The 25,656-nt window shown below is 34.9% G+C and overlaps 2 protein-coding genes across 2 annotated transcripts; both read right to left on the reverse strand.

Moving 5' to 3' along the window:
• Positions 1–2,227: 2,227 nt before the first annotated feature.
• LOC113508304 (proton channel OtopLc-like) lies at positions 2,228–19,065 on the reverse strand. Its single transcript, XM_026891257.1, has 15 exons — positions 18,781–19,065; positions 16,087–16,260; positions 9,106–9,181; positions 8,827–8,889; positions 6,949–7,102; positions 6,275–6,380; positions 5,979–6,128; positions 5,683–5,836; positions 4,765–4,961; positions 4,263–4,428; positions 3,816–3,956; positions 3,567–3,669; positions 3,202–3,357; positions 2,829–3,078; positions 2,228–2,685 (listed from the first exon to the last, which is right to left on the reverse strand). The coding sequence occupies exons 1-15, from the start codon at positions 18,937–18,939 to the stop codon at positions 2,365–2,367; spliced, it is 2,370 nt and encodes a 789-aa protein (XP_026747058.1). The 5' UTR covers positions 18,940–19,065; the 3' UTR covers positions 2,228–2,364.
• A 2,281-nt stretch (positions 19,066–21,346) lies between these two features.
• Positions 21,347–25,626, reverse strand: LOC113508307. Its single transcript, XM_026891259.1, has 8 exons — positions 25,452–25,626; positions 24,485–24,646; positions 24,030–24,382; positions 23,384–23,549; positions 22,767–22,862; positions 22,224–22,322; positions 21,786–21,997; positions 21,347–21,628 (listed from the first exon to the last, which is right to left on the reverse strand). Exons 1-8 carry the CDS (start codon positions 25,605–25,607, stop codon positions 21,385–21,387), a joined length of 1,488 nt encoding a protein of 495 aa, XP_026747060.1. The 5' UTR covers positions 25,608–25,626; the 3' UTR covers positions 21,347–21,384.
• Between the last annotated feature and the right edge of the window lie 30 nt (positions 25,627–25,656).

Here is a 25,656-nt window from a genome sequence, read left to right on the forward strand (position 1 = left end):
AATTTTGTATATTTTATACAGGGATTTTAGTGTTATTTAAGAATTTAATCAACTGTTTGACTTATTTTATTTTGGTTTCAATAAAGATGTTTTTCCACAAGTTAGATGCAGATCGCGTGCACGACTGGTGGACAACAAAGCGCGTGTGCGCACATAGGTCACGCGTGGTGGGGAGGGTTCCGGCGTGTCGCGCCCTTCCGGTGTGCGCGGGCGCCGCCTCGAGCGTGACCGCGGCCACTACCGTGCGCCATAATATCCCATTGTCATCTAATAAATGGAGTCTAGCCATCTATAACAAATATTTCATGCACACACGAATAATGCACACTAAAAACTATTAAACATTTTAAGCGTGAAGGCTCTTTTAGGTTAATGAATACCATCAAAAAGCTTTAATATTTCAATTAACAATTTTAAGCAAAACCGTATTTAAACAAAGCACTTAGTAACAGGCAATTGACGGAACGTAGTTCGCGGTTTCGTTTCATTAGTCTTAAATGGAAATTCGATTTAACTGTTGTTTATTACAAGGCCCATAATATAAACCAATTAGTACGCACGGAAAAGGCTTTCATGATGCAATTAATGCACACGGGTAAAAGTGTCCTGAAAAACAAAGGGGTATTAATTTTAATAGTGACATGCTATGTGTGTAATGGCAGGCGGCCACCTGAGCAGCTGCCGTAAAATATTTTCATTATCTTTATTTACGTTGGAATTGTAGTTAAAATAAACTTTTCATTATGCTACCTTCAATCGGATTATTGGGATAGCCAAATGTGGACTAAAGTGAAAGATCAGTGGAGCATTGAATGCCTTTATCAACCGTCAGTCACGTGTTCAAATTTTGTCAATACAACGCGGTGGTTATTCAGAAGAGATCGGAAACAATTAGACAGCAGTGGCATTGGTCAGCCGAGCGCATATCCGTGCGTCGCGCTGCCCTACTGATTTACTCACGAATATTTTCCAGTACCGCTCTGACATGGAAATAGCTACACAACTAAACAATTTTAAACCTTATTTCTCTCCATAATAGGTTTGTTATCGAAACTCTAGGTAACCATTGATGTATATTCCCTTTTAAAATTAATTCAACTTATTTTAATTCATGGAATGAATATGAATATCGGTCAGCATGTTTGTATGAGATGGCATTTAATCAATGCTCACATAACTGAACTGAGGGGTGGGGCACCGTTTCACAGAATTCGATGTTGGTACATATAAAGTATAATTGTTTTCTGCGAGAATATAATGAACCCAATAAGTCTTTATATTATTATTGAAATAAACTTGAAGAAAACAAAAAACCTAGTAATTATTGTTACGTAGTATCAGATTATTGAAATAGTCGTTTTGTTGGAAACGAAGCAAGGCATAAATTCGTGTAATCAAATCGCCTTAAAGAATATTCTGAAAGGATAATAAATTATGTCGATATGAGCGTGTGATGCTCCGTACATTCTTCTCAGTCCATCTAAAAAGTATATTCATAGCCATTACAAGGCAAACAAAAGCGTTTACCATTTAGAGGCATGATTGTGAAATCGTAGCAACATATTGCGTGCTAATTATAATGATGATAGATGCAGTTTATGTATGCATGCAGTGTCTGATGTAACCGTGGCCAGTAACTAGTTTGTATCTCGGGCGGCGGCTAAGTGCGCTGCTCCCGACTGTCCGAGTACTTAACCTAATATTGGGTAATTGCATCAGGGGCCGCAACATTAATTAACAAGCTCTCAGCTCCCTCAGTTGGTCAGCTAAGACGCTGTATTGATACGTGCTTAGTGGTCGCGTGCAACCGCCTACACCTGTCCGATTAGTTAGCACTTGTATTAAGTACTGTGTAATATACAGTTATGGTGAACATTTACTTGGTATAATTACCTTATAAGTACCATTTTCATTTTCACTTTGTGAAAGGTATGTCTATGATTCTTCATCTAATTAAAAATACAACTATAAATCAATTTACAAAACATTTATTGTATAGTTCGTGTAAAAATCTTAAATAATATTTTAAGTATTATAAAATAAAGCAATATACTATTTAATCTCCTTTTAAAACTAAATACAAATAGGTTGATACTTATAGGTTAGTTTTGTGACAGTATATACATTCGTTCATCTGAAATTCCTGACTAGTTGTAGGGTTATCGATATTTATATACAACAGTTATCTACGTGATGCAATTAAATTACGCACCAAGTAATTGGCGTGACAATAGACTACTTAAACTAATATGGGCTACGTGTGATGTGGATTAAATCTAAGGCTATTTACAAAAACGTGTTGAATTATAAATGAGATGAGAGTCATCACGAAATTAGCTAAAATGATGAATGCCGTCGAAAGAACTAATGCTCTGAGCCAGGTTTATAAGCGGAGTCCCAGATATCTGCAAAACAAACGCTTGAATGGAACCTGTAGAACATGATCAAAGGCAAGCTGATATGGCCTAGTATTGACCAGATGACTTTGCCGTAGTACTCGTATCTCTCGTCGAGGCTGTCAGGGGACTTGTACGAGAACGTGTTGAAGATCCACATGGCCACGTTAGCAGTGAGGAGGAACATGAGCACCTCACGACCTGGTTTTTTCCGCCTGAGCTTCTTGGAGTTGCTGCAGCGGCGGAGACCGTCCATGATCAGCGGGGTCTGGATCAGTACTTGTATGACCTGAGGTAAGAGGATTTGTTAACTACTGTATACTATCAAGAGGAACGAATGTAGCGGGTTAATTTTATGATTCACTGTAAAAATGTATTGAGTAATTGTAATTGTAATTTCTGAAATTTTATATCTAGGAATAAACGACTCACCATGACGACAAAGTCGATGCTCTTCACAATGTTTTCAAAGGTGATGGTAGCAACCAAAGAGAAGGCCGTCTCCATGAAGAAGGCAGGCAAACAGATGAACAGCAATACGTCATCAAGGAGAGATATCGGATGTTCGTTAATGTCTAGCTGACGCATCTGGTTCCAAGCGATCAGAGCAGCTAACAGTAGGAGAGTGTGAAGACCAAGTCTTGTGACCGAGTTCAGAAGGTAACCAACTTCAACGAAATCGCTAAAAAAGAAATACTAATTAGTCTCCTCAAAAATACACAAAAGCCATAATGAAGATCCATCGAACATGTATGTTCAGTTTTAGAAAATACTATTTGTGGAGACGATTCCGAAATTAACTTACTCTCCAACACTGCTGAAAACGAAGCCAATAATGAGCATCCCGGTGATGATGACCATGACGATGAGACCAAGGAACAGACCACGGTTGGAGGCGTGGCAGTCAGCGTAGATCACGATGTTACTGGTAAAGTCATTGTCTTCGTTTGCAGTCGGTATTCTGAATGGAAGAAATATTATCTGATAAGATTGCGGCATTTTTTTTATAATTATAGGAGACATATGTTTTTTCAATAAAAAATAAAGATTTAAGAGGCGTTATATTGCTAAATAGGCATTTATATTCCTAAGACATACATGGGCCCAAATAGTGAAGCTGAACAAAAGGCCTGAATATAAAGCTCTATTATGAAGAAAACATTTTCTTACTTGCAAAGGTGGTAGTTGTCATCACTCGTAGAGTTGATGTCTGAGCCGTTGTCTTCATTGTCACAATTGCCAATGTTACTCCAAATGATGTAATATATCGCGACTGGAATTAAATTAAGAATATCATAAATTAAAACAATATTTTTTAGGCCTAAATTTTTAATTTATTTAACACTCAGTAGGAAGTCAACATTTAACATTGTTTCCCCAACCACATCCAAAAAAATTTAAAGAAACGTTGATACATACCAATGAGAATATTGAATTCCACGTTGAACGGGTAGAGGTACGGCGAAAAATTCTCATATATCGAACTAATTGCCGCCGTACTGTTGCAGTTCGGGTTGTATAGATTGCTAACGTTTATGAATCTTTCATCTATCGACAGTGCTGAAATTAGAAATAATTGGTTACATATTTTACTTAAAGTCATAATTCTAACACCTCTAATATTTCAATAAATCAGAATTTACGGATACATTTGATTTAAATTACATTCGGCTAGAGAGATACGTGTCATTTATGTATATAACGGTACCAAATGTACAATCATCAAGAAAAAAGGCCTTTTAGGAAAATGATATTTTGGAAATGCGTTATTCTAGTAAATACATTCTGGTACTAATGAAATCGCAGTACCCAAAGAGGTTGAAAATAAGCTTCTGATCAACATTTGCAAAAATTTGAGATTCTCACCATGTTCATTGATAGAGTGGTTGTCACTGAAGTCTGAGTATCCCGCAGAACTGTCTCTCGAGCTAGCGTAGAGCGTCAAACTAAGGAGAGTCTCACGAACGATAGCAGATATCCAGAAGCACAGACTGCTGCCAATAAGGTGCATAAACGCGAAGTGAGCCAGACTCTGAAATATTACAATATCTGTATTAATGCACTAGTATTAGGTAGTATTGGAACCGCACGTCCTAATATATTTGATGAATCATCGTAAAATGCCTTACATAAGAGGGGTTTTAATTTATCAGATTGTAAATTTATGGCATAGCAATAAAAGTCTCAGGATTATGACATGCTGTTTCTTTACGAGGGTCTATATCTATTTTTATATTAAATTGCTTATGAATCAGTTTTAATGCAATGTTAACATATAATTGATTAAGTGTTTAAAGGTTCAATCCAGGCTTTAATTTGGAATATAAATCTTAATTAGTTAACTACTGAAACAATTACGGACACGAACCTGCGCTTTTAATATGATGACATTAGAATATTTGAAGATGAAGTATAGCTGAAGGAAGCAGTAAGCTGGCAGCATGACATCGAGAACAACTTGTAAGATCTTCACACACTCGTCGTTATCAATGTTGTTATCCATCAGCTGACCGACCTGCACGGCCAGCAGAAGTAGAGAGTGGACCAAGTGTCCTAGAGCGAAACCTGAAATAAAAATGTGACATAATTAACAATTAATTAATATGCAAAACATTTTTGTTCTAAAAAAGTTTAAATAACTATAATATTACAGTTATAACTACACCTAATAAAATCGTATGTTATAAAATAGTATGTTATTGACAAACCGTCAAAAAAAAATCGTACGATAATTGTATTATTAGTTTTTTTTTCAGCTGTTCTTTTGAGTCTATCACACACAAAATGAGATCATAAACGTGATGTACATTTAGGATAAGTTGTGGTTAAATTTGGTTGTTGATTAAACACCAGTTTGGCACAGAAATTCCAGGATTCAGAAGTCAATTGTCTAATTAATGGCATCACTATTTTGGCGCCTTAGCTCCGTAGATCCAATCAGTATTTTAGCAGTTCACTTCATTTTTGTCTGATAAAGTGTAAAGATAACGTGTAGATTATCGTTTTATAATATAAGTCGGTTTATGTCACTTGTGAGATATTAGAAGCCAAATTCTGAGAACTACCGGAATATTGTCCAATTTTCCGTTTTGTGTTTCATTAATGGACGATCATTCTTATTCTGTGTTCGCGACTTCAAAATATCAAACTAATGGCAATGATTAAGAGCTCGTCATGTGGTCGCCTTTTACTGTACCAAATATCATTTTTGACCCTCTCATTTACAAAAGAGAAGGTAAAGAAATTGGGTACATGTATACTTGTACGAGTTTAAATGAGCTCTTACCTGCAGCTCCCATCTTAAGGTAGAAGCTCCCAGAATGCCTGCCCTGGCTGAAGCAGTACTCGTGTTTGTTGGGGATCAGCACCGGAGGAGGCATTCCCGGGGGCCTGTACGAGTCAGGGGTGCGGTCTCCTGGCGTTACAGATCCAAGTTGTTCCTGGAAAATAGACCGCACAATTTTAACAGGGGAATTTTCACACTCTATCTTTTTAGTCCGATTTCAAGGTCTACGGAACAAGTCATAAATATGTTTGAAAATGTTCTTATTAATGATAAGTAATGTCAAAGATTTTGCTCACCTCTTGTTTCCTAAAGTAATCCAAAACTTTCTCTTCATGTTGAGCTTTGATTTTATGGTTCTTAACTGCTATGGATTTATATCTATTTATATCGATTATTAAGAATAAAACGTAAATCATTCCAATTCCGCAAAGAACAATTGAATAAACCTGTAACACAAAATATTACTTATGTAAAACAGTTCTAAGCAAGAATGACGAAAAAAGAAACCGAAGTAAAACAAAAAATTAATACATCCATTAACATTAGTTGTTGGTTAATATTTCAGACTAGTAAAAAAGCATTATTGTCTCACCTCAGAAATCTGTAGATCGACGAAACTGTCTCCCAAGTAGATAATTAATCCCAGAGTGATAATTAAAATTGCGTACATGCAACTCATTACTAGCGTCACGTACCTCCTGCAAAAAATATTTTACATTTCATTTAAAGGCTGAAAAGGACAGCCTGTGAATTGGGCCGTGATTGATCGGTAAACTATGGCGGAAACCACGCCCAGAACAAGCACTATGTATGGAAATCAGGACAAACTGTACGAAAAATCCAGATGCAACAGTTAATTGTTATTGTTTTATTAACCGATCCTTTTTTCGTAGCCTTTAAAAAAATTAAAGTCTATTTCAGAAAAGGTAAGTAAATATACTAACGGGATCGATAATTAAAAAAAAGCTAAGATACGTTACGTAACTAAAATTTGAAATATTTACAAGATTTTGATAAAAAGAATCAGATAAGCATTTAGCTGTCCGCTGCTGTGCCCATTGAATCAACCACTAATTTTTTACCATTAAATTTAAGCCCAATACATGTAAAGTGCGAATAAAGTTATGAGTATTGAAATCGTACCACAACACATATTAATACTTGACAGCCGAATCTGTTCAGATACAGTTTCTTAAAACCGGGATTTTAATCTTTACTACCTTGTGATTAGATCTATTTTACATCACATAAGAAACGATTGCATACTTGGTCTGTTTCTTGTTCTCCTCAGGGTCGGTGGGTGGTGGCGCATGAGTTTCCACCGAGCGTATGGACTGCGCGTCCATCGTCGCGACGGACCTCTTACGAGGTGTCGCACTGCCTCGTGTCTCATTCTGCGGCATGTACAGCCGGTAGCTATCTGTTGAAGATAAATTATACAAAAATAATAACACAAGTGCATAAATATAATTCGTTTAGTAGTCGTTTCGCCCTAAATTGGTTCGAGAAAAGTGCATTACAATTTTTTTGTGGACCTGATTCGCCCGCTATTGAACTTGTAACGGGTGAATCGGCTCCTAAAATATATTCAAAATTAAAAATAGTTTTTGCTCGATTCGGGCGAACCAGAATAGGGCGAAAGTACTACGAAGCCATATAATTACTAAAGCTATTAGGCAACATGCTTTGATTCTTAATCCTAACTCTCTAGGTAACAAAGAAGCTTTGTAACTTTGTGTTACTTAAACCAGAAAAATAAAAACAATTTGAAAAGCCCTTTGATATAAATTTCATGAAGTATTAATTTAACTGGTTTAAAATAAAACAATGCACGTTGACATGTAGCAGGTAATTACTTGCAAAAAGACCTGTTTATGCAGGAAAATTGATTAAATTGAAATGCTTTACATAAGCTGGTAACATATCGATATTCTCTCCCCGTTTAAATAGGTCATCGGATCGCGACGCATCGTTACTGTAATTAACGCACGGCTCTTTTGTCGTAGTCGCTTTAGAGGTAATCGATCGTGGCTTCACTCGGTGTTATTAATTGTAAAGGTTATCTGGACTTAGAGAGTATTACATTACGATATCATGTTTTTAACGTCATCATTCATAACATTCTGTACGTCACTTTAGAGATTGGCTTCAGTATTTACGTCCCTATCACAAACCGCATGTGTATCACTATCAGATGCCTTTAAAAAAACTAACGCAATCTTTTCTCAAACTAAGCAAAGCTTGTTCTATGAGTACTAGACAATTTATAAATCTACGGTATGTATGGGTGGGAATCGAACCCAAGACCTTCGATATTTGTGGCAAAACTGAAAACAAAATTCATCATAAATTGCTTGAAAATAATATATTAATAGTTCATAGTAATTGAACCATGTACGATTACGCGACAATCTTACAAAAAGAACTGAAATCTGTATTTTTCCATCAAATCATATCATAGCAAAATATATCTTTATTTAAGTTGCAATTATCAGTTTATACTTTATCAGTTAATTCGCCAATCATGAATCAATTATCCGGCCGAGACGACTTGGATTAGCAGTTATCATTTCAAGATTACGTAATGAGTTAACAAATAGTCCGTGACATTAACTGTTACGTGGTAAGTGATAACTGCGAAAATGTCCTATGCAAGGCCAGAAAATACGCGGCTGATAATTTGAACATTGAAGTAACGCGGAAGGTTGATTACGGACATACTAAGATTATAATATTTGTATTACAAGGGGACTATCTAAACTGACAAACTATCAGAATGACAGAGCTTTCAAATCTCCAATTTTCATACTCTAAGGTTTGTATGCATGATGCATACGATGGTCGGTCTGTAATAAGGATGCAAATAACTTTGGTGCTGAAAAACACATACGTAGGCCTCACACGTGGCCACCGCATTGATAACGCCACATAGCGGTAATGTTATTATCAGGTAGCATAAAAATTGCTTTGTTGATTTATATACGTTTCCTCATTTAATCTATAATATCGAATAAATTCTTGTTTAATGAGGTAATTTCACGAAACAAATTGCGTCAATGGCTAAGTAATTGCGGCAATCATTTAGTTTTCTGTGCACTTTCAGCATGTACTTCTAGATCAATGTTCTAAGTTTCAAATACTCACTTAATGATTTTGCGTCTCCATTTCTTAAGTTCCCATTGTATGACAGTGGACTGGCACGATCACCTGATAAAATACAAATCATGCTGATTTAAGATGTAGATACAGAAGACCACAAAGTCAAGTCATCTTTGCCCCTTTAATATTAATAAGCTGACAATATCAGTTCTTCCAGTGATATACTTATCTTATTATAAGCACATTATCTTAATCATTAGTAAAATACTCCTTTAAAATTTGAAAATATTTACAGTCAACTTATGTTTTGACCATTTTACTAACCAATAGGTGTTAAAGATCCAGTTTCCTCTCTACCGGCCATTAATATCCTGGGCGACTGCCTTTCGCTTGCTGAATCCTGCGGACAACAAACGTGGAATTTAGAAACTCGATATAATCCGCGATGGACTGCAAATTCCTGCAAATTCATATCTGCATAGCAACGGGAAAAGGCTAAAAAAGTGGCAAACATGAACATCGAAAGCCGTATAAAATCGGATTAATAACTTCATTAGCCGCTTGTTTCTCTCGATCGACACCACCCTGTATTTCACTATAATCCCATTACGGTGTTCCACGTTCCTCTGCAACGAATTTCGGCCCGCGCTGTAAACGCTGAACGAAAAAACGCTTTGTATACAATATCCACTATACTCAAAGTGAACAACACTGTTTTGTTCGAAAACAGAATACATTAACTTTTTGAAAACTTTTGTTAAGTAGTTTTGAACAAAATAAATTATTTTTATTGTTGGTTAAGAAGCAGATTATATTTCCTTATAACAAAATAGCAATAAAATTAGGGTCATCTTTTTAAAACTTAGAAAGTACGGACCAAAGCGATAGCATAAGTCGAGATCAAAGTTTAGTGTGACTAACCACGATATCATAAACGAACTTTGAAGTAAACTTTATCCTACGAGTAAGTCAATCTGTTTTCCAATCTAATTTTGTTCATTTATTTCAGGCTAGGCAAGCGCCTGTATAAAGTCTAAAGGTTAATCAACAGGCAAAGTGAAGATTGAAAGTCAATTAATAAAGTTTGTCATTCCTATATACAATCGGATGACTTTTCGAATGAACATGTTTTGTAACCTTAGCAGTGGATGTAAGGGAAATAAAAAGTAGAGATCGAATTTTCATTAGGCGAGGCGTTGGGGCGGCACGGTGTGTCCGCACTCGGTATTAACAGGCAGGTGGGGGAGGCGGGGAGAGGGAGGGGAGGGGGAGCGAGGGTGGCGCGCGGCCGGCTGGACTCAAAAGGTTTACAGTTGGCTGCGCGAGAGTGACCCGCCTCACAAACACGGCCCGCGCTCACCGCTCGACGCTATGGAAGTGTACCGACGCTTTACAAACCTTTTATAAATTTATTTTTGTTGCAGGAATGATCATTTTGATAGACAGCTTTCATTAATACATTCTACTGGACATTGTGAGCCAGTTTTAAAGGAGGTCATTCTCAACTGCATTTACGACGAAATTGAATAAACCGCTGCTTTACAATTTATTCATTTGCATGATTTACTGAGGTAATTAATTAATTTAATAGGATTAAAAAGATACGAATCTGTATATCATATAATGTGAATGACACTAATATATTAAGCTAAGGAATTTGATTTTTTGAATGTGCTAATCTCTGGAAATTACAGAAGGATTTAATAAATCTTTTTGCGGTTAACACTATAACTGTTAAGACAAAATAAGTATATTGTATACTTAGGGTATGCTATGAGTATAAAAGTCGTTTCAAGCTTAAAAGAAAAAAAGCGAGGGCAAAGAGAATTAGTAAGATTAACTAAAGAAAACTTAAAACTTTGCGGTCATGTACTGTTAACGTTGCTGTTAAATAGTGAGTTAGAACTACGAAACCAAATTCAACTACATTTTTTTTACACCATGCGTTAGTAGTATTACGTTTTTTTATAATATTCTAAAAACAATAAAATTGTGTTTAAAAAAAAAAACAATTTATTTGAATACGTCAATATTTTTTTGCTAGGCGTATCCACATTGTGCTCTTGTAGAAATCATTACAACCCATTGGGTCCATATAAACGTATTCGTTGTTTAAACTACGGACGTCGCTTAAAATAAATTTACTTTGAAAACCAGCCAAAACACTGTTGCATATATCGGCGTCTATTTGTAAAATAAAAACATTTATTTTCAATAAAAATATGTCATTATCTTCTAGATGCTCTAGAATATTTGTTTTTCGTATCGTTCACTTCGTAATCGCTTAATCTAGACCTTATCATAATTAATTAGTGATGATTTTCTGATAGCGGATTTGATTTTTCGTGAAAAATATATTGGTTTCAAATACGCAACTGCAACAAAGGTTAATTTGTTGGACATTTTTAATTACAAATATTGTTTGTTCGACAATCATAAATTAATGCACTCATAAAAAGCGACATTTAGTAAAACTTATGGTGTTTAATATTGGCAACATAGGTCACATTAAATTCCGCCAATTTCAATTCTGCGTTTACATTATGCTATAATCACAAAAAAATACTAAAACTATGTCAGATAACAGGCAAAAGAGATAAACTCCAAATAAAGGCATGCTTTATCTGTACAATTACCGCACCATTTAAATTATCACGCGTAAGATACTTGAAAACCGGCTTCTAATTTACTTTTGCCTATCCTGTTGCTATCATTGATTGTTTCTCAATAAAGTTATAAATATAGAAAGATTAAATCAACGATTGCTATATTCTTAGTCGATGGCCTCTCTATTTTGGGCGTGTTTACATTCAGTTTCAAGATATCATCACCATAAAATATGACAGCCTTCACTAAATCATATTAATATACCTGCAAGATATGTGGTTATATATTTAATATATATGTAATAATATGTATATTATTAGGCCTATTTTATTAGGCCTTGTTCCGCTTTATAGCTGTTTTTCAAGGTTTTCTAGAAGAGTTAAAAACTCAACTTTGAACTTATAATATGTTATTATTTTTCCGCCAACTTTTATTTGTAATTATTAAACTTTTACTTAACTTTTCATTTTTTTATCATTGTAGATAATAATAACGATTTAAAAATTATATTTTTTATATTTACTTCTGGTGTTTGGAAAAAATATTTTATATCGAGTTTGGTGGAACTTTATTTTCTGAACATCAATTTTATGTTCACTGATGTGGCTCTTCATTTACATATAATGAAGCTACAATGAACCTATCAGTCATTATCGCGATAGGGAAACCCTATGCTATAAATAAACAATTACTCATGTGATTTTATTGCACCCTTTATGTTCATTTGCGTGCACGCATTTGTAACGTGCATATTTGTTATAAACAATAAATTTTTCCACTAGTTTTATGATTATAGTCTATCATATAACAACGAAAATAAGTATTATAAAATAATAAAATGTCCTAAGATTAACTCTATGGTCTTTTTGTATTTATATACAGAAAAATGACAAAGCAAATGGTATCAAGAATTCCATTGTATTATAAAAACATAAAGTTTTATAGCTAGCTTTTCAACTGATTCTCTTAAACAATTTTCTCTTCTATGAATATATTTCAAAACATGAATTTCTTACGAAATATTTAACAAACATTTAAACCTGCAGGGCTGTGCGTATGCAGTTTGTCAATACAGAATACCCTTAAACAGAGTTGTGAAAGAAAAACAGAAGAACAACAATTATACAATGACTCTGCTAAAATTGTCTCCGTGTCAATCTTTGGTTAGCAGTCAGAGTATGCCCCAAACCTGAAGTTGTACTTAGTGCAATGAACGTAAGAATTAAAGCTTGGTATTAAATAAACATTCTTGGAGCTGATAGTAAGCCGATAAACGGGGGAAAAATAATGATCCATCTAATCAGACTAATTTAACATTTTAGAGAAAAATCGCTAGTCTAAGATGATCCGACGCTTTCCCAATAGGCATAAAGAAATGATCACATTATTTGTGAGTCACTATTATGTAGCGGATACTATCACATGAACGTATAGGCCGGCCGATAAGGTTCGTTAAGGAGATCGCATACTTCTGATTACTTAGATAATGTACAGATCTTGCGTGCGATTAATTTGTAAAGCGGAGTTTTGTACTGCTATTTTTCTGTATGCAATATTTTTAATCTCGATACAGGTATTTTTTTTCCAACCTCAATAGAAGCTGACAAGTAAATTTTTTTTTATATATGTATATTGAAAGAGTTTTACAATTAATGTAACGCCTTATCATCTTTCTAACCAAGTAATTCTATTTTATGTAGCTTTTAATATAAAATCCTAGTGGCGATGCAGCCTTAGGTGCGGGTTCAGGATTGGCCCTTAAAGATGTTTGTACTGGGTTTCGATTCAATATTAATGGTAAGTCGTCATTACTACACAAGGCAATAAAATCATCTTTATATATTTGCAACATTATTCCTATCTATTTGATCAAAGAAGAATCTTGATTTTTTTCGAATAAAGAGCTAAATAAAATTACGTAAATGATAGGTATGATACGTAATGATACTAATATCTTATTTTCAAATTACACTTAATTAGATGTGACGTCAACAGATAATATAATTTCGCAATATTTGTAAAGTAATTGTTTTGTTTTACCCCAGGTTTTGTACAAACAACATGTGAGTAGGTACTTATGTTGTGTCGTGTGGTGCAGGTTCGATCCTAACACATGAAAAGGAGTAATGCAACTTTTTCGAAGTCATGCCTATGTACCTACTTTCTTAATTATTCTGATAAATCGATGATAAACGGTGGAGGACAAATCGTAAGAAAGCTCGCATTACAAATGTTGGAACGCAAATTCACCACCTCGCCGTAACCTAGTATGGGGATAAATGCTGAAACATTCCCTGTATGTCCCTATGCCGGGAGGCCCGTGCCTAGGACAGGATTAAAAAGATGGCCTATAGATCGACGTACAACTCGAATAATAAACTTTGTATAACTTATATTATAGCGTAGTACAATACGTAGAGCACATTTTTTCCAACTGCTACTTTTGCGTAGCACTAAGACAAAATGGCAGGTCTGCGCTCAGCAATTGTTTTAGGAAAATAAATTCTTTTCAAAGTAGGTATGTATACGGTATTTATTTAGGTACTTAAAAAGGTACACGATCTTACAAAAGATAATTAAACACATGTTAAATTAAGTAAGCGATTGATTTATGTCAGTGGTACTTTTATTTGGTTTGGTAACGACTAAGAAACCAAAGAAAAGTATTGATATTTTACATTTGCTTTTCGTCGCATTTTATTTTTAAAAGAGTTTTGTACAAACACACACCAAGATTGTCTACTGGTTTTAATTACCCCATATTGTCGGGTTAAAGGGAGGCTTACCATATTATTTATGGTTTGAAAGTCATAAAAGCTAGACCTACACGTGCAATTTTCTTTACGATAAAATTGTTTACTTGCAATGGCGCCATTAATAATATGTTTATCTCTTTTTGTAATCTTTGTGATTCGCGATCAGAAGAAAATGCACTATCTACCATTGATACTTAAGATAAGATTAATCGAAAGGCTCTAAAAGCCTTTTAGTGCATAATTCACGCTGAAGTTATACTGTATCAAAACACATTAAATTTTTCAACATTCCGCACGTTGATAAGTTTAACCCTAAAGAATTTAATTCTTATGAATTTCCTTATTTTTAATTAAATTTCCGCGACAAACAAAGATCGCACGCAAAACTACTAAAAGTTATCTATTAATTAAAATACGACAAGCTGATGGATATCAAAGAGGAAAATCGGTTAAGGAAATATAGCTTGAAACAATAAAGCTAACTCTAACAAGGTTGTATTCCTGCCTACATACTAAATACGATATCGGGCGGTTGTAACAGTTAATCTAGTTGGCCTATAAGTGAATTTATGACGTGTGTGCCGGCAAGCTGAGGTAGACGCAGTAAATACTCGTTACCAGCTGATATAACCGCATCGACTGGCTTGTTAGTGGTTTAATGGACCTACCAATTAATTGAGTGTCAATCAGAGTGGTTACCGAATTGGCAGCGCCTTTCGAAACGCCGAAATTCCAAGTATAAATGCAATTTTAATACAGCTTCGGAAACGTGAAATGTGTGCTGGATAAAGATATTTTTTTTATGAAATTAAAATATTTTGTTTTCGATGAATTTTATTTTATCATTTATGTATTGTTCATACTCGATCGATGTACGAGTATCTAGGTACGCCGCGGTCACGCTCAAACTCCGGGTGAATGACCGTTCTCAATTATGATAATGTAAATCACGTTCATAATCATCTGTTCATAGGCTTCCGTGTAACGAACATATACATACGCTGTGACATGTAGACTACAGAAAAGCGAATTAGAATTAGATATTAAGTTAGATTATGTGAAAAAATAATTATACTAATGGAAATAAAACTATAAGATTAAAACAAAATGTTAAAATAAAAATAAAATGTTTATCTTTAAACAAAAAAGTTACAAATAAACCGAGCCCTGTTAAAAATACTTATAATCATAATTAAAAAGGAGCATGCATCTTATAATGAACGAACAGCAAATAATAAACGTTATTGAGACCGGAGTATTACATCAACACATTTGCTGAAATGACAACCGCTTCAGCGCAAAAATGACGCTGACACAGGAAACAAAAGACAAGTGTCTAACTATCGGCAGCCGAGAAGCGCATTGTTACCGCGTCATACTTTGTGTGTATTATGAAGCGCGGCATCGTTCGCCACTGTTCCGCTGAAGTTACAAAGTAATGTTAATTATTTATAACTGGTAACACAGTGTAAACGTGTCCTCCTGACTCATTTTGGAGTCGACCTAAAGAGGCTGGTCATCTACCCTTGAGTTTGTTATCATTTTATAGTCTTTGTTTGTTGAATTTGCAATCTTAGATGAATGAATTAGATAGGAATGGATAGATGGATGATACCAAGTAAAAGATTTTTACGATAAGACTTAGAACAGCTTTTTATAGCGACTTGTTCAGCAATGCTTTTTAATTGATGAATTTTATCAATCAGATACAGAACGACGGAACCACGTGAAGATTTTTTTTGCATTTCATGATTATATTTATGTATATTTTTATATTAAAAAGAATGACTTAAGCACTAAGTAATTTAATTCATGTGTCGCGGGGGGTTTCGCAATACGCACCCATACCCAGGGCAAGCATTTGCTGATCACACAAACGTTCGTTCTACGCGGGGATAGGATTGGATTCAATTATTTTGAGCTCTATTAACGAGGTACTTACGCTTCTCTCGATATCTGGGTGGTACATAACATTCCTCTGCGGTCTCCGGCGAGCTGCCCTCGCTGCTGTGGCGGTCAGCAGGTTTCCCGACATGGGTCCTGGCTGCGACATGGTACGCCTGCGACCCAGCTGGTCCTCCGAGCTGGAGCCGTTGCCGACAGATTCATTATGTACCTGCCATCAAATATACAACCGGTTAGTGTAAAAAATCATTTAGACGACCTGTTGTGGAATAAGCCAGTGTTTCGCTTCCACGAATTGTATGTAGGAATATACTATAAACCAGTTGTCATAAACAAGAATACAGGCTTTCATAAAAAAATATAGTGCAGTTGCAATGTTACGATTTTGCAAAACATTGTTTTTTACATTCAATTTAGGTGGCTAAGGTACGAACAAACGTTCGTATGTCGTGAGAGGAAACTGAGCGTTTGATTGAAAATCCATTGTATTTCTTTCTTTTTTCAGTATTTTCCTATTTTATTAAAAAAGTTTAATCGGACCGCTGATATAAATAGTAAGTATGTAGAATTTATTATAGCTAAGATCGAATTAATGAAAAAATGACTGCTATAATATAAGTTATATAAAGTTTATTATTCGAGTTGTACGTCGATCTATAGGCCATCTATTTAATCCTGTCCTAGGCACGGGCCTCCGGGAGGGCACGTTCATGTGTTTTCAAAGCAGAATTCAAAATAGTAAATTGGCCTTTGCCGAAATATCTTGTGTTTTTGTATACAAAGTAAGGATACCAGAAATAAACAGGTGAAAATCGTTCATTGCTTTAAATTTAAAATATATACAAAAGAAAAAAATATATAAAATTTAAACTATCTTTAATTAATCAAAGCAAAAGTCAGCAACACAAATCAATACCAAAGCGAGCTTAACTATAGATTATTTTTTTAATTACTATCGACGTCATCATCATGTGACTTATATCTGTCGTTATCTACTTGTTTTATATACCTCACTTACATGCAACTTATGATGACGTCTTCTCTGTTTACTGAAAGGTATCAATTAATGTAAGTCAGTATAATTCTGTCTATCTTTCAAGACCCTTTTCTCACGAAAACATGGAGGTATCAAGCTCTTCTTTAAATCAGTGAGAAAAAGAAATTTCTAAGTCAGTCAACGTCTATGCCGCACATTCTCGATCCTTTTTTTCATAATTCTTGCAGGGGAATCAAAACATACAGAGTGCTTCCCATAAACTCAGAATCTCACGCAGAAGCAACGTTTGAAGAAATATCACAAAAACCGTAGTTTTTGGGTACATCCCCGATAATTAATATTTTTATTATACTAACAAACTTTACTTTTTACGTGTTCGAACGGAAACTTCGGTGTATGACTTCGACTCACACTTGGCTGATTTTTTGTAATGGCGAGTCCTTTCTAGAAAGACATAGACTTTAATGTTAAAGACATTTTCTTAAAAACTGCTGTACCGAAAACTTAATCCTTGTCTCACGGGAGTTTGCTTATCATATGAGGGGATCGAACCTGCGACACGTCGCATTAATATTCGATTATTTAATTTATAACGAACTGTGCTACTCACGTGACAATCAAAATTTGTGGGTTGGCACTGTCTCCGATGATAAAACAATTAGGCTTTGTTCACACACACAATGATAAACTATGCAATATTGCAGAAACGATAACCGCTTGTGTCATAAACAATAGAGTAATAGCACTATTCAGGTTTATCGAATCTTAATTGGATGTTGGTCCACTAGTTTAAACAATTGGGACTCACGTTGAGGCATTGTGTATCAATATGTATGGTCGTCCGGTAACTGGTATCGTAGCTATACATCTCGGCTCAGAGTAAGACGCTTAGCGCCGTGATAGGCACATGACAGACCTTCGGACAGACTGTCCACAATTTTAGCATAACTGTCGACAAATACTTCGACAAAGCTATATTGTGCGGATTTTCGCTTTGTGATTGTAATTAGCATTCTAATATTTGTTTAAAGAACGCTTTGTTAGCTATGAATACTATTCTTAGAGTTCATGTAAAACTTAATAGGCCTTTTTAATGATTTCTAAAGCATTGCATTACTTCATGTAGGTATGTATTTCGTAGACTCAGTTTCCGGGACAATTTATAAATATAATAGTGATGCTTATTTTATTTCTTATTTGCGTGAGTGATGGAAATATTCATGGTTCTAAAATGATTGATACTTTTTTCGTCTCATCATACAAAATCATTTATAAACGTTTTAACGTTGAAAAGATCTATTTTGAACGAAACAGACATAGAGTATATGATTATATTTATAGTTTCAAAACGATTCCCGCTGCAGGGAATTTTATCTTTGTGTCGCGGGGTTTCACAAACACATGCATAAAACACCCAGACTCGGGAAAAGCATTGTGGATCACACAATCATTGTTCTGCGCGGGGATCAAACCCGCGTAGAATAAACGGCACACTTCGCGCACTGTTCGTTTGGCTTTGTGACCACAGCCACTTCATCATTCACACATATAAAGGCTCAAGAGGTTCGTATCACATTGGTGAGTGACTTTTCTACAACCCGACGAACGTACAACCGACCCTAAATCGCGATTAATTGGCGTCTAAAATAAAATCAAACCAATAGGTCTGTGAACTGCCTTTGATACTACTTATGACCCAAATTAGTAATAAATAGATATTTAATAATTACATACCCCTGGATCATCATCTGTCGGTGTTTCTATAATGTCTGGACTCTGCTCTTCACCAAATTGTTGCAACGATGTTTCCGAATGAAATTTCTTGTCTCCCAATTTTCCTCTGTTTATAATTTCGTCCAAAACAAATTTCTTTGCAGTATTTGTGTCCGTCATTTTCCAATTTTATTTTTTCTTTTATGAGTTAAAAAACCTAGTTGTTTTTTTCCTTAATTTAAAATGTAGAGATAACTATTTAGACCGCATGATTGTTGACACTCAGCCAGTGCGATTTAGATTGCAAATGAATTAAAAATAAAAATTTATGATCGATAATAATGTACGTTATCAAGTAAACATATCTACAATAAAGGTGTAATTATCACGACTTCTTCGCGATTGTAGTATACTTCCTATTTGTTTTTTCCGTTTATAAAACGCAAGAGATTTGATAAATCTATTAATTATGTATCTACTGTTAACTTATTAAATAGACCTTCACTGACGGCCACCGTGCCTGTTCCAATGATACTGATTACTCATTTGTTCATTTTGATCAGATCTAATTGATTGATAAAAATATTTGTAACTATTGTTTCATCAATGGTATTCATATTATAATCACGTGATTACTTTAAATAGTTTTGATACTATTAAGACACTTGTTTTCTACCTGCTTGATGAAATTGTGCCCATGAGGTACTTTTTTTAATAGTGGCATACGAAAATTGGGACTCATTAATTAATTATAGTAAGATAGATACAAATGTAAATAAAAAATAGCTACCAACGTTAAGCGTTGGTCATTTGACTCACATCAAATTCGTACGATAGCGTAACTCGCTAATCTCGTTGTGAAACAGTAAAGGCACGTGCTGTGTCATTTGGTTTTTCTGATCGATTTTAATTATGACGTTTTAATTACTTTAGTACATGAAATTAAAGTGAAAATTAGCGTGATTAGATTTATATCTCATATTCTTTTGACTATCAAGGTTCTTTCGAAGAGTCTCTATAAACTAAACAACTGACTTGATATGGTATGTACTGAAATGGAAAACGTAAAATATGGAAGGTACATAAAACGCTGATAGTAATTCCAATATTCCAAGGTCGTTACTGAACTACAAATATTTAAGCTGATTAATCACAGGTTAAGGAGGCTTGATACGGTAGGTTCCTACGTCTTATGAAATGTTATTAAAAGTTAGAAAGTCTGACAACCAGACTAAGGGGTATCGTGTAGTCCAGATAACTGGGTTGAGGATGTCAGATGGCTAGTTGCTCCATGTAAACCACTGGTACATAGCTGCATCTGGTCAGAATGGTAGCCGACACCAGCATCGTTGGGACCGTATTTCCAATATGAGTTCTGTTCATGATAGATAGATTTTCGTATTTTTAAACATAGATACCTCTTGTATACTCGTATAGAAAATTACTGGTTTCAATTTTAAAGGTTTAATGCTTTATTTATGATTTTTGCTCCAGCCCACAAGATAAGCGCCACCTTTTAAAGTACGTATTAATATAATATCTAGCTACTAAAATTATGTAAAAATGGTGACTTCAAAGTTGTGAATGGCGGTTTTACAATAATACAAAATTATATTTCAACACACTGCAATATCGGTCGGGTCTAAATGCAGTTGTAGTTTCTCGGCTGTTTTAATCGATCGACCATTGTTCATATTACATAATTTGTAAACTTAATACATTTATTCTTTATCATTATTTATGATAACTTTTGTGTTCTTGCATAAAAAGTTGTAAGAGTTGTATGTCAACAGTCTGAATGTATAATGAGTAAGATTTTATGGCTTTGTGGAAGTAACTGTCATGATGATGTTTATTATTATGTAGGTACTGATGACTTTTAAGCTTATTGTTGAGTGTTTAAATTGTATTTTACAGTTTTCGTTTTAGTTTCAGTTCTCATGCACGGGTTAATCAAATTTTGTAAACCGTTTTTGAAATTAGGGGCTGTTAATTGTTTTTTCCTAGCTCATAAAGTCGTAGTGTAAAACTTGGTGTTCACACAAGGAAAACAAATAAATATTTTTTGTGATAAATTTAATACAATCGGACTATTGATGTAAGCTTGGCTTTAATTCTGATGTGATATTTAACCACTACACATTTATAACACCTAATAACTCCGATAAAAACGTGAAAATTCAATACCATAAAAACAGGTAATTGTATTATTTTTTTATGTATTACTCACTACTGTTCCGACTAATCAGTAGTAAACCTTAGGAGAATCGCTTTTATTGAAAGATAATCTTAGAATTTCCCGCCAGAGGTAAAACAAGAGGTAATATAAAAGCAGAAAAACGAGTAATAAGTAAAAGTCGGAATCGCCACAACGAAAGTACAAAAAGGCCTGAAAAAAAAATCGTTTGGTCGCATACATATTTTTTTCGACCCAACCTTCTACAAATTTATGCCTGTGTGTTTATTTTTGCAGGTCATCTAAACTAGTCAAAGACAAAAACACAAAAAAACTAAATATTTCAAAGACAAATATATTTGAAAAATCTAAATAAGTAATTAAAAACATATTTGAAATGGAAATAAATAAGTTAAGAAGTAGGAAGTAATAGTGCTGAAACAAATCGTTCACTGGTTCATCAGTTTGCTGAGCACCGCCTTCAGCTCTATGGAGAAATCCGAGACGGGGAGAGCGAGGTCCTGCGTGGAAGGCATAATGGCCTTGTCCTGTCCCTGGCCCTTTATCACGAAGTCTGAAGGGACTATGAAGGGCTGCTTCTTGTCCCCGCCTGGTGCGTGCAGCTCTTTGAGGAACGGAGGCATTGCCAGTTGAGGGTGCTTCACTAACCACTGCTGGAACGCTTTCGTTGCCCTAAAACAACCAAGAGGTATTTGGAAACGTTTCGTGATGTTCATTTATGCACACGATAATTTTTTTGCTAGGCATTTAAGAACAAAGGTATAGTATTCCGTTCTTTCCTATGTCAAAGAAAAGCAGCTGACTATTACACTGGTAATGTGGCACTTACGTTAGATGCTGTATGTCCTCCCAGACGCAAGCCATGCTGCGAAGGTCCTCAGGTATCTTGACTCCGTGCCATAGGTTGCCAGTGTTGTTCTGCGGCGGCACATGCTTCAGTTTGTGCGGCAAGCTGGAGCCGAACGCCATCAAATGTGCTGGACTGGTCTCCGCTTTGATATCGAATGCTATCTGTCTCCTCAGAGCCTTCAAGCATGATGCCTGAAATAATCCACATACTTAAACATGTATTAACAGCCTATTAAAAATTTACAATTTGGTTAAATGTCGTTTTTAGCTATAATTAAATCCGAGTCTGTTTTACATAGTTCCATCGATGGAATGAGTCATTGCTATTCTTGTAGTTGATTTGCTTACTGTTTAGGCAAAAACAAGTAAAGAGATATTTTTTAGTTTACTTTACATGGAAAATAAAGAATTATTTTACCTTGTGTACGCCAGTATGGGTAGCAATGGTCTTGAGAACGCACGGTATGATTTTGGGGTCGAGAACCAGGCCACGAGAAGCATGCTCGTCAAACCATACCTGAAATAGAGAAATATATAAATAACATACACTAAAAATATTTATTAATTACTTAATTTAAAAAAGAGGCCATATTGTAAAAACCACTCATGAATTCCTAAATTGCAATTCATGCTCTTGCATCTCATGAAAATCTTTGGTTTGTTAAACTAACTTGTTCATTTTAAATAAAATACTTTGTACTCTTGAGAATGCAGTTCTTTAAACAAAACTACATATGTAACTTGCTTTTTTCTGACGAAGTCATTGACATGTATGGACTTTCGTATATGTATATAGTTTTTATCCCGATTTTATGTTCGTCCCGTGGGTCATTTTCGATTTATAGTGGTCGGAGCCGCTGGTAACAGCGAGTTAATATAAGTTTGACAAAAATAAGTAATTGCGTATGGATTATAATATTTTTAAGCAAGCCTTATAAAAAAATATGTTAAATGATTTTACCTGAAACAAGGCTTCGATATCCTCGGGTCTCTTGATTTCACTCTTGAATTCAACGTTACCCAAACCAACCCACCAATTGAAGAAGTCATTCGAGATCTAAAAAAATACAAAATTAAATCAAATTATAGTTGTTTAAAAATGTGTTGATTAAAATGATATTTAAATTGGATTACAAAAAAAGAATCGAAGACTTTGGCATGATTAAGTATCAACTTTTACTTGCGTGGAGATTGTTCATCACTCGTCATGGTTAGAACAAATAAAAAAACGCCAATCAATGGGAGTTCGGACTTGCAGCTAGGAAGCTTCCGGACCAAAGAAAACCAAATTTACAACTAAACTTGATCCATCTTTATGACTGTACCAACCGCAAGTAATCCTCGATTTTAATTAATTGTTATAGAGGAAACAGAAATACAAAACAAAAATCTGCTATTACGGTTCAGTTAAAAAAACTGTCATTTGTTAGAGCTCAAACAACATGTCCCCATGCCACGGTTCAGCACGTATGGATAAGATTATTTTGACTGTATGAATAAGATGACAACGGATTTTACGCCTTATTCGAATTTGGGTAATTACATAAATGTGATTTAATATTGCGTAATAAGACTTACTTGTTTTGTTCTAATTTCTGCTCTCTTGCTGAATTCATCGGAGGCGGACACTTCGAAGGTCTTTTGTTTGTATTTGGACTTCCACTTGATCATGTCAGTCTCGGATTCGTTGCAGTAAAGCATCTCGTAATAAGGATTTTTAAAACGATGACGTTTCCTATGCGTCCTGAAATAATTATTTGTCACTTTTTGAACGACTTCAGGGCTAAGGAATTTAATCCTCGTGTCGCGGGAGGTTGCACAAACTTTCAAGTCACATGCCCAAAGACACTAATTAGGACAAGTATTCGTGAATGACACAGATGCTTGTCCCAGGCAGGGATCGAACCCACGACGAAGCGTCGCGGTCATTGGATTGAGCGTGGTGGCCGCAACCACTCGGCTATCCGCGCAGTCAAGTCGGGCAGAATCATTACTTATTTTGCGTTCTCTAAAACAGAGTAAAGACAGAAATGTGATATTAAACATTTATTACAAAAAAATTACTTCGAAAGTATGTATTGTTGTGTGGGTGTGTAGATATTGTTTTGCATCTTTCCAAATGGTTCCACTTATATTTACGGTTGTAATTTTATACAAAATGTCTCCAGAATGTTGTTAGAAGTGGTGTGGCTCTCACTGAAAGTAGAAACAATAATTAGCTTACTGTGCGCTGCCTTGTTTAACAGCTAAGTCATCATCGGTTTCAGCTTCAGAGTCTTCTTTTTCTAATTTTTCCAACGTGTCAAAGGTTTCAGATTGATTTACACTCCTTAATTTACCGGAATGTGATTTGGACAAAGCTTTTGAAAGAAATCTGGAGAATGTTTTAGATAACATTTTAGATAAAGATTTTGATACGTTTAATGATCTAGCCGATGGTAACGTCTTGACTTTGTCTTCACTCGCGTTGCCGGAGGACTCAGACCAGGTCTCAGCTGTTTGCTCATCGTGAGTCTGTTCTTCTGTCAAGGAGGGCTCGTATTCGCTCATAATCGAAAACTGAGGCTGTGATGATGCCTGTTAATATAATAACATTAATTTCAATAAATGTTGGTATGAAGGAATATTTTGAGTTAGTTAGAATCAAAACAGTAAATCAAAAATAATAGGACTACTTACAAATTTAGACAAATAAAACTGCTCCGATGGGACGACGGTAGAGGGCTCACTTTGAGGTTCATATTCCACCTCATCCTCGCCCAATTGAAATATCTTCGCAATACGTTGAAAGATTACCGGTCCTACCAATTCACGAACAGTTTCACTGTTTGTTTCCCAGAACTGAAAAAGTAAAAATATTTTGTAGCCAAGTATAAAGTTTTTATATGTTTTTTGTAGGTTCTGTGTCTAGTTAGTCATGATCAGTTCATAACATCATAAATGAAGAAAAATTGATAAAATATATAAGAGTCATCATTGCTCGGTGAAAGTCGAGTTATGACTCACGTAATTCATGCACCCGTGCAAAACGTTCCGTCAAAACGCCTATTGTTGTAGTCCGAGCAATTTTCAACTCGTCAAATCAAATCAAATCATTTATTATATCGCTGGCTATAAAGGATAGCTGAACATCATCGGTAGCTTGCTGATAAAACAAATCAATAGACAGACTAAGAAACTTAAAATTTAAGCAATGTATATTTTACGTTCAGATACATAATTATAATATAAGCAAATTACGTTATTCATTAATTTTACAGCCCTTATTAAATGAAAGCTCGGTATAGCTATACTGAGTAATAGTAGTATGTTGTAACACACTTTAAATCTTTCGATCATCAATTAATTATTATATACGATGATTGGTATATTGGTATATGGTACAATTTTAATATTTCCAAATGAATATTAATTTGCTTCGTATACTATGGATGGCTTGTATCTGGTTAGTGCATAAAAGGCTCTCTGTGTCATAAAACTTTTCTTACGGGGAGAACATTCAGCCCGCGTTTGGGGGATAAATGAGACCGGGGAGTATTACATTTTTACCTTATTAAACCAGTAGTCAGCATAGAAAGAGGTTTGTTTTAATTCTTATATAATTATCTCATATAGCATTATCGATATTCTATCAGGAATGAGTCACCTGTTCATCTTTGTAGGATAGCTCCAACTCCTTGATAACATTCTTCCAGTGCACTTTGACGGAAGCTTCATTTTGTTCGTAGCGAGACGGAGTTATAACTCTAATATGTCTCGGCCTGTCCCAAGATTTAATGATGGGACGCTTCCCGCAAGGCATCTTAGACGAACGAAATGTATCCCAGAATATATATTTAAAAAATTACTAA

This window comes from Trichoplusia ni, chromosome 2 (assembly GCF_003590095.1).
Source record: "Trichoplusia ni isolate ovarian cell line Hi5 chromosome 2, tn1, whole genome shotgun sequence".
In the NCBI taxonomy this organism is placed as follows: domain Eukaryota; kingdom Metazoa; phylum Arthropoda; class Insecta; order Lepidoptera; family Noctuidae; genus Trichoplusia; species Trichoplusia ni.